The 10766-nt window shown below is 39.1% G+C and overlaps 1 protein-coding gene across 1 annotated transcript; it reads right to left on the bottom strand.

Moving 5' to 3' along the window:
- Nucleotides 1-660: 660 nt before the first annotated feature.
- Nucleotides 661-7351, bottom strand: gpat4 (glycerol-3-phosphate acyltransferase 4). The gene is given in 13 exon segments (XM_042509632.2): nucleotides 661-1504; nucleotides 1506-1598; nucleotides 1996-2075; nucleotides 2232-2360; nucleotides 2448-2533; nucleotides 2630-2685; nucleotides 3900-4015; nucleotides 4188-4281; nucleotides 4397-4486; nucleotides 4660-4734; nucleotides 4835-5132; nucleotides 5219-5288; nucleotides 7133-7351. Coding segments are annotated over 13 exon segments (1437 nt in total). The 5' UTR covers nucleotides 7301-7351; the 3' UTR covers nucleotides 661-1422.
- Nucleotides 7352-10766: the final 3415 nt, after the last annotated feature.

Below are 10766 nucleotides of genomic sequence, written 5' to 3'. Positions count from 1 at the left end.
GCCAATTAGCAAGGTGACGCACAAGTGCTGGCACTGCCACTGTCTGGCTGTGATGTAATGACTGTAGTACTAGACACTTCAAATAGATATAGTTTTTTTCATGGCTGTGGGAGGTAATTCAGCTTTGGCGACATTTGGCAAAAATCCCATAATAATCTTTGAGTGTGTTGTAATTCGAGTGGTCTGAGAGAAAACTAGACTTCTACCCCTCCTCTTGGCTCTGTTTTTAGGCTTTAGAAAATCTAACCAGACTCTGGCCACTCACAGGTCACTTCAGGGAAAGGGCGAAATGGGGAAAGAGGAAAGGGCTGCTCTACAAATGCAGATGCGCATGCAAGTCCTTTCACTGAAAACCTGATCCAAAAAAGCTTATGCCTGACTCCTCGCCACTACAGACCACGTCACTGGGAGGAGAGTTGGCAGCAGCTCAGGAGAGAGACCCCCACTCAGCGACTGCAGCAACCCAAATCCAGGCAGTGCAAACCCCAGCTCTGGGTGACCACACAGGCCAGACCCCCCGCTGGATCTGCAAACATTCTGTTGCTGCCATTACGCAGATTAGACCCAGCGCTGCCGCTGGCCACCAGCCTGCTGTGACACATGGCACTGGGGGGTTTGCACAGGCTGAATTTGAACCTCTTCAGCTGCTGACCAAAGGTCCATCTCAAGAGCTGCTGCCTGCTTTCCTCCTGGCAAAGCAGTCCACAGCTGTGAGAGGCAAGGCGTAGGGTTTGTGGTGAAGCTAGCTTACTCTTGTCCCATTTGTGGTCTGATGAACAGAGTGAGAGAGAGCAGAGCAAGGAGGGCCTGAGCAAATGCTCTGCATGCAACTCTTAAACAAGATTTAATAAATCAATATATGAGAAACACTGATTTACTGTATGAAGTACATTTATATGCCTGCGGTCACATGGTAGAAGGGCTGTAGGACAGAGGGGAGAGCTGCAGGAGCAGAGTGTTTTCAAACTGCCTTTTGTGTGCCATTTTCAGATTTCTGCCTACCACAGCTTTAATGCAATATTTGTGATTTCCTTATAGATCTTTTTTTTTTTAGGAGAAAGTGTGTTTTAATCATATATTAAAAGCTCACGTCAGTAAAATGGAGGAAGAAAAAAGGGCACTACACAATTTTGTTTTATGAACAACAATGGTGTATTAGCATTTGTTTGACCTTTCTAAATTTAAGTGCTGTATTGTACTGTGAGTGTAGCCATTGTCCTTTTTCATCCAAACATTATAAATAAATATAGATTTTACACAGATAGAAACATAAAAATACTTTCACTATGAAACTGGTAGAAATGACACAGTAACAGTTACAAACAATATAAATTCCTATTTCTGAAATCACACCATTATGTAAGATGTCACTGTATTCAATGTAAGAGTCTGTATTTATGATGTGATACATTCACTGCATCATTATTGTCCTTTTGTTGAATCTTGCTTGCTTTTATCCTCCTCTGGATTTCCATCCTCTAAATGTGCATTGTCATGTTGCCCCCCCGTCCTGCTCACCTACAAGAACTTTACTGTAGAGTTTCTGCTGCTCCTCTTTGAAAGTGTCTTTCACTTTCCCTCGTTTCAGCCCTCCGTCCCTGAGAACACACACGTAGCAAAAGAAAAGAGAAACACACAGTGTCATTAGTGTCCTCCACAAACCACTGAAGAGAATCACAAAGACCGTTCCTTACCTCTGCTTTAAAGTTAAAAGCCAATAAAGAACTGTATTTGATGCTATTGCCAACCCCTCTTTCCAACAACCATAAACACATGAAGTTTTATTGATATAAAATATTACTTGTTTTTTTTACATTTGCGTCCTCTTAGTTACTACTACAGAATTAGCGCCATCTACTGCTTATTTCAATGAACCCGCCCCTAATATTTGCATAACAGTATGGAAAAGCACATAAATGTGCACTCCTTTTGCCAGTTTTGCAAAATTTGTTAAATTTGTGCTACATTTGGATGGAAACTTGGTTCATTACTCACCAAAACAGATCCACTAATCCTCCTTGTGCAGCTATGGCAGCTTTCACTCTATTGGCAAACTGCACTGCATCCTCCCCTTCCTACACAAGGACAGTTACAAAGAGTAGGCTATGAAGAGCTGAGTAAAAGTACTCCAGTACATAGAATAAACAATAGATGAGCTGAAAGTTATAAAAGTGATTTTGTTAATACATCATTTTTTTTTTTTTTTGCAAGGTTACGAGAAAGACATTAACCTCTTTGTTCATAGGCGGCAGGTACCAAACACTGCAAACAATGGCCCAGCTGCTCATCATCCTCAGCAGGTAATTTACCATGCCAAACTTACTGCTGTTCCAGAAAGCATCTCCAAACCGAGGATCATACTGCAAGATGGACACAAGGTCATATCAAGTGTAAGGGAGAGCAAAAACAGCAGAAAGGAGGAAAAAGACAAAAAAAACTCCCTGCACCTTAATGGCAACTGGATAGACTGTGCAGCCAATTTCAAAGCTTCCCTTTTTGAACATCATCACCGATGTGTTGTTGATGCAAGTTCCTGCAGAAGACACAGTGTGAACCAGGTATCAACACTACACAACACACTATACAGACTCTGCACCTGTGTTTAAGAGGATTATATCATCATACACACCTTCAGGGAAGATCAAGATGGGCTGTTTAGTTTTGTCAGCAACATGATCGCTGAGCCTGCAACGACAATGCAGAAGTGATCAACATGTCTTTGTAGATATATGTACAATATATATATGAAGCCTTTTTCTAGATTACTCTCAACCAAATTTAAGACTTATTTTTGGATAAATCTTCTCTTTCTTATACAAGATTAAGGTTAATCTAAGGTAAAAATAAAGTAAAAAAAGTATTAAGTTCAATATTCTTTTGTCTGTTTATTGTTTCACTCTTGCTGTTATATTCATATCTAGATAATAATGTTCTATTGTCTTGTTCTAATGTCTAATAATGTTCAATTCAAACTGCTATTATAGCAACAACCCTGATTAAATCATTGTATATTTATAACCTATTGTCCTACATCCTCTTAAAATATCACTGCAATGCTTATAGGTTAAACAAAATCTGGCTATATACTGCCTTCTTTAATGCCTATAAACACAAATTCTATTCAGAAGCTGCTAAAGGCTGTTCCAGATTTATTTTAAAATATACAAGTTCATTGTTTGATGGCAGCCATACATGCACACTGATGTGTCATAAACTGAGACAATATTGGGGTTTCTTGTATCACATGTTTAGAACAAACGGTGTATTGTTTGTCAGGAGGCCTTTAACAATGACAAAAACACATTGCCAAAATGTGTGTGCAAAGCGGTTGAACCTTCTAAAGAAGTATTTCACTGCTGGAAAGAAGGTCTGTTTATAAAATGAGTTTGCAGCAAACAGGCGCAAATAGTTTTGAAATGGGTGCTACACAACCAGAGAAAACAAATAAAAATGCTGAGGCATTTGCTTTTCCTCAAGAGACAGAAAACCTACAACTATTAAAATGCACCAGGGTTTGATAAACACTCCCGCTGGTGGGTCCATTTTCTCACAGATAACAATATAGTGACCGACTGGTAACAGATTATCTTGAATTACAGTTAAATTGTAAAATAACCTTAAGGAAAAAATGTAAGAAATGTGACTGAGCAACAATCAAATGTTTTAACCACAACTTCTTATTTCAACTATTTTTCAATCTTGATTGTAAACCAAATGCACCAAGTGAGGTAACAACAAGACATATAAAGACATATACTGGAGTGAACAGAATGAATCATAACTCAATTCTCACTGAGACAAAAATCCTAAATGATATGTGATTGCACAGCAGCAGGACTGACCATGATGCAAATGGAGCGTAGAAGAGCAAAGTCAACACTGAGAAGATGCATTGTTACCTTTTGGCCACTAGATGTCTGTCTTTGACTTCTGATCTTTCGAACCAGATGTGAGGAGAAGATTTGACCATGGCTCGCTGGATCATTCCCATCAACCCTCCATGCACCTGGCCAACCTGAGAGACGAGTCCAACTCAAGTTCAACTCAAAGACATCACCTCTAACTTTTCATAATCAGTCATTCTTATGAAGACCTAACACACACACACACACACACACACACACACACACACACACACACACACACAACACACTCACAGAAACACACACAGAGACAAACTTTTCTACCATGGAGTAGCAGCCATCATTGGCCAAGATTATGACATCGATAGGTGTTGTGTGATTGGACACGCAAATACCGCCGTTCTTTGGTTTGTTCTCTCTGAAAATGAATAATTAAAAAAAAAATAAGACATACAACTTAATGACAAATATCTAGTGCCAAAAAAAGCTTCTTTGGAGGCCAATATTGTTCCTGAATATTAAATATGTTGTACCTGTTATGATAGGTGATGATCGCTGTGAGAGATCTCACACAGATGCGGTAGCACATCAGATGAACCTTCTCACTCAGGTAGAACCTTAAACTGAGGACATATAGCATAACGCTACAATAAGTACTCCAGTCCCCTTAGGATGCACACTTTAAGCTGAAATTGTGCTTACAGTCAGTCATGAAGCTTTCCCACCATCTTTCGACTCTTGTTATAGGGACTTGACTTCACATGCATGCTTGTTATGAGAACTGGGAAAAACTTACTCTCTATTTGGTAAAAAGGCCACCAAAGTTGTCAGGACCAGAAGTAGACTAATGCCAGTGACTGCCAGAGTAACCCTACAGAAAACAAGAACATATAGTTGACTCAAGACTGAATTAGTTATTGAACGACTCACATCCTTTGACCTCTTGACCTGCCTGTGCACCATGTGCTGACCTGAGGGGCAGCAGGACGCCGTAGCGGATGAGGACTCCCAGGCCCCACAGGACAGTAACTCGCAGACTGATGTGACGGAAGTTGTAGTTGCTTCGAGTCAGCAAGTTCCAGCTCTCCAGTTCCTGTGCTGAAAAACGTTTTGTCACCTCATCGTCCACGATGCTCTCTACACCTCTGCGGCAGAAGTAGAATATATCAGCCATCTCAAACTCCGGCTCTGAGCGCAGACAGCTGGCAGAACCCCGGAGCTCCTGGATCTCCTGCTGCAAAGATGATGGAGGCTCCTTGGCTATGATTCCTGAAATGAGAAAGAGTCAATGGTCAAAATAATACAGTTAGAGTATACATTCATGACTGAGAAAAAGTGAAACATTTCTTGTTTACCATTGCTGTATGGTTTATACAGTTCCTGATTCTTTTCCTTTGCTCCCATCTCCATGCGTAAGGTTGCCCACTAATTAAAGAGAAAAGATATTTTCAAAACTAGATCAGAAAACAAGACTAACATCATATTTCATGGTTTGCTGTAATATTTGACATACAGAAATGGATAAGTAAAACCTTAAATAAAAAAAAACAACTTCTGACTAGCAGCTATGAAGTTGTACAGATAGCAATAAGCACTCCAGGCCTCAAAAATACAATCAAGGTTTGAGATTCAAAGACAATAGGGGATCATGGACTATGATATGATCAGAGTGATACAATTAGGCAACACCATCCCTGAAGGCAGAGAGACAGCTCTGCAACAGAGAACATATTTTCCTGAGAAGCTTTCTGCCAAGAAAACAATGCAGAGACATTGCAGAAACATCCAATGCTATTCTGGTCCAGTCACAATTTCAAACCTTTTTTCTGACTTACTCAAGCATAAATAGGTCACAGTTTTGATGGACCAGGCATCTGTGCCACCTAGACCTGGAGAAAGGACATTTAAAATACCATTGCCTCATGTGTACTCTACATAAAACACCAAAGTGCATTCTAGCTGGGCTGGAGCCCATGGAAAATAAATTATTCACAGTTATGCACTACATACACATACTCTTTTGACAAGAAGTAGTCCCAGACCTGTGTCATGAAGCCAAGATGATTGTAACTACCAAAGGCTTGCAAGAAAGCTTCCTGTTGTCCGTTTGGGAACACAACACAAAAAATCCCTGATGGAGGTACACAGAGCTAAATTAAGATAGCAGAAACATGTGGATGTCTCAGACTAAATACCACATATGCCAGAAATATGACAATGTGCCACAGTTTCCACGATGCTGCCATGTAACAGGTAGAATCTGACCACACATGAACCTGAAAAGACTGAAAAACCAGCTCCAAATTGTTCTGTAGTAAAACATCTTCAGTCTAACTTTAAGCTTTCTAGGTTGAAACTAACATATAATAGGTCCACTTTTTGCTAAGTTGAATGCCAGAGATCGGAGTGGACAAAGAAAATAGGAAAGCCAGACAGAATCTTTGGAAGAAATGTCAGATTTGGCCATACAACCACCTCTATACCTTGATCCATCATAAGCCTCAGGAGAGCCTGTAGCTCATCCCTCTCTCCTAGCAGAATCCAGTAGAAAGATAGTCTTGATTGACAGCTACTTCAGATAGACCCGCTCCAGGGGCGTTAACAGGGCCTTATCCAGAGCCAAGAGAACCAACTCCAAGGCGAGGACAGCTGCCTTGCAATAGCTGCCTTTAAGAAATTGGTAAAGCAGTTTGCAGTCCTGCTCAGACAACACGTTGTGTTTCTAATTGTTCATCAGTAAAGGTGACAACATTTACCCTGAGTGTAGAAGGGGAGTTCAAGCATCTCCCATAGAAACTTTAGACCTCAGGGGCTCAAAAATCCTCAAACTATGCCAGTAGTTAAATAGTTAAATCCCACGAGTGTAAACTCCCTACAGTATCAACTCCACCTCAGATGATAGTCCCATGGCTAAAAGCTTGTTCTTCCCTGGAGTCTGTCCCAAAATCTAAGTCCCAGAGGAAAAGGATGAAGCAACATTGCCTGTGCCTCTATTAGTCCCCTTGAGCACGGAGAACCCCAGGGTCCCATCCAACGGGGACAGCATTTTTTTATAAAGTCAGTGAGATTAAAACTACAAAAAACTTTTTTGTGAAAAATGTATTAGTATCTTAAAATGTTCTAATACACTGCATATTTTACAATGCATTATCAATTAAAAAAACCCAACCTTTTATGTTAATCAAACTGCTGGTTCAACAATATCAAAAATACAAAGGATTTTGATTTTGTACCCTTCTTGTAATATTGTGCATTTTGCACGGCCTCACCTCAAACAGATTGAGAAGTGTTTTCATGTAGTGTCTTCGGATACCAAAAGAGACTCCCAGTACAGCCGGCACAATTGTGAAGACAAAGAAGAGAGTAAACCACACAGTGATGGTGATGCCAAGACACCTGCACAGCAGGCTGTCAGCAGAAAATGTGAACCAAGTCATGCTGCACAACAGCCACAGAGACACAGGGAGTGAAGAGGCTGCACTCGACGGTTAAACCCACAGCTTCGAGGAAAGTTTCCTGGCTCGCTTGAAGATTCTGTCTCTGAAGCTGACATTTAAATCAGGAGTAACTCATTTTCTGCATCTGACAAAGACAGAACAAAATAAAAACAGTGCATTTTGGCAATGGAAACAATGTTTGGCCTTGAAAAACGAAGCACTGGCACTAAAAAACAAACAAAACAAAACAAGTATCAAGCAGATATTTTTTGAGAGAGGGGCTGTTGGTTATTTATGAGATGGGAGGGGATGGAATGGGAATGGCTGCATTTTGTTGTTATTCAGAAACTGTCAAAACATTGAGATTTTTAACTTTCCAAATGTTCTTGAACATATTATGTAGGACATATGCTTCGATCGAAAAACAAACAAACAACTAAATCTGAGCTTACAATGACGATATTTCATCAAAATCACTTCATTCTACATGTCAACTAAAATTTCTCTAACTAACCAGCATACAAGACATGAGTGGACCATGCTTTTTTCAACTCCAGCGTTTGGTCTTCACCTTCTTACTTTTAACTTTCAATCATCAGAGTGTAAATTTAAAATATAATAGGCTGTCTGCTATTTAATGGTGGAGCAAGAGTCATGCATTTTTCCCAAGTCACTTGTAGAGGCTCAAGGCAAAATATTTGTAGCTTTGGGTCAAAAAAACAAAAAACAAAAAACTAACCATGTCACAAAGACACTCCCTAAATAGCCTACCTATTGATGGGGCCATGGAAATAAATTAACTAACAATAATAAAGTTACAGTAATTATCAATTACGTTAAGGAACAACAATAACATAATTCACAAAATGTATGTTGTATTTATTTAACTGTACCGACCGAATATGATTTAACAACAAATACTTGTCTTCCATATTTAACGTTTTATCACCAGAGTAGGCTACAGTACACGCAGAGGCAGCCTGTAACGTCAAAAAGAGACACTGACTTACCCTTCGGGTGGTTATTGATTATCAGGACGTTTCGATGAGTTTGTTTTGTAGCATGCTAACTAGCTCATAACTGAGCTGCTAGGTTAATAAAGCTCACTTTTGACCCACAGCTAACGACTCTCATCGTGGCGTCCTCCGGATTTAAGGCTCGTCGTGTGTCGGAGGAGGATTGAGAGGACAGATGGTCAGGTAGTCCTCCATCTGGACAGTCCAGGCTGAAGTCCAGGGGCTCTCTGACACTGTGCTGGCCACAAGTGCTGGCTGTTAGCGACATGCTAACTACACCTGCAGACAGACTTGTATAGAGTCGCCATGGCAACAGGTGGCCAATAAAGGCAGCCCTCACTGCGCTGTGGGCTGGACAGTAATCTGATTACAGAGGGGTGGTCCAAAATCTATTAAACTTTACCAACCTTATTCCAGTATGTGTCGTCCACTTTATTATAGTAATCCAGTGGTGGAGTGTAATTAAGTATATTTACTCAAGTGTAAATTAACTTGTACAAATTTGAGGTAGCTACTTGTAGCCTACTTACCTGAGTATTCCCTTTTCATGCCACTTTAAGCTTTTACCCCATTACATTTCAGAAGGAAATGTTGCAGGCTACCTTCTTATTTAATTATACATTTATCTGAGAGCTTTAGTGAAGATTTAGTTACGTTTTTTGCATTAAAAAAACAAGAGAGAAGCTATAATATATATATTTTTTGTTATAAAATAAACTGCTCAACAGATCATTCAATCACATCTGAAACAATACGTGAAACAAGCCTTTTTAAATTGTGGGAGGCACTCCTCCCCATCACACAGTGCTCACAGTTCCCGCTGCTAGAAAGTTTACAAAAAACTTACAGGGATGTTTATGCACCTGAATGAAACAGCTTCTTCCTTCCTGGAGTCTGTCCCAAAATCTGTCGCTTTCCTCTGTCCCAGGGGAAAGCGAGCGGGGAGAACTCAGGGGTCCCATCTGATGTCGAATGTTTTTTATGAAAAATAAAATCTTCTGAATTCATATATATTTATATTTAAAACTAAAAACTTCCAAAATGTAGGGGACATCGAAGGCTGTCAGTGAGACAATATATTTACCTTATTACTTTTATATGTAAATACTGCAAACTAAATTCATGTAACCAGTTTATTGTGTAACCCTTGGCTTCGACAAGTAGACTGCCTTGGCTCTGATTGTTATATTGTTTTAGTTTATTTAGTTTTAAGTCTTTTCTCTGTGGGTTAAGTCTTATTTAGTTTGTAAGTCTTAAACTTTTGCTGCTACTGTGTACACTGCATGCTTGCTATTATAAGTTTTATCCGTTATGATAAATATTTTATTCATACTGAAAAATGCATTTGGATCTCATGAGAGTGAAGATGGTCTGCTGTTTCTGTTAAAAGCCAAGTTGGCTTTTACTCTGTATAATTAATTAGTAGCGAAAAGCCTGTGTTTTTAGAAAACTACAGAAGACTTGCCACTGTGCTACTTAAAAAGATTTTTGCAAATGTCAGAATTAGGTTTGCCCCCATTTTTATTTGTTTTTATTTGTTTTTATTCATTCCACTTTTTAAAAAAATCATTAATTTTAAAAAAAATCACACTGAAATGTTCCTTTTTTCTGGCTTTTGAAACACAACATCTCAGACTTGATCCTGTCTTGCCTGCAGACTTTACTGGATTTGAAGAGCTCAGTTTTTTCCATCAATCCAAATATTTTTTATGATGGTTCTGAGAGGAGGTTTTTAATTTTGCTCAAGTCTCCCATAAGCCTGGTGCTAGAGTGACCCATTTGAAACCTAAGCAAACTGGTTTGATTTCTTTTGAAAACATGGGACTAAAGAAGAAATTATCCCCAAATTAGCAATATATTTGTAAAAAAAAAAAACAAAAAACCTCAAAAGTTACCTCAAAATTGGTAACACAAAAAGAAATAAAGGAAAAGGAAATTAAAAAACAAAACCAACAGGGAAATTACCTTTTTCTATATCTGTGAAATCTTGCAATTTGCAGGACATTTACTTCCAAATCACGCATTGCCTCCCCCCCATCTTTCCGAAGAAGAAATCAAACCAATTTGCCTCGGATTCAAAGGTTTAAATACTGTGAAAAGTTCTTGAACGCAGCACAAGAAAAGTGATCCGGGTTCTAAAGGTGTATATGATATTGAGCACATACCCATAAGTTAAACATCAATAGAAAATATAAATGAAAAATGTAGTTGTTTTTTTTTTTTTTTTTAAGAACAGAGAATTCTCTGTGGCATAAGCCCTACTTTAAAAAATATTAACCTTGAAATTTTGAGGATTTGGTTGACATTTTAGAGACCAACCTTTGTTTTTCTTCCGAAATGTCCCCACAGGCAAAGACAGGAGTACCCACAAAGTGACTGTCTGGATAGATTCATGTCCTGACAACACTGAGACAACACACACTTTTTTTTACAGATATTCATTTGTGTGC

Source organism: Plectropomus leopardus, chromosome 20 (genome assembly GCF_026936395.1).
Source record: "Plectropomus leopardus strain MGB_pleo_1.0 chromosome 20, ASM2693639v1, whole genome shotgun sequence".
NCBI classification, from domain to species: domain Eukaryota; kingdom Metazoa; phylum Chordata; class Actinopteri; order Perciformes; family Serranidae; genus Plectropomus; species Plectropomus leopardus.
The sequence above is the reverse complement of the archived record's forward strand: the minus strand, read 5'-3'. Positions and strand labels throughout refer to the sequence as shown.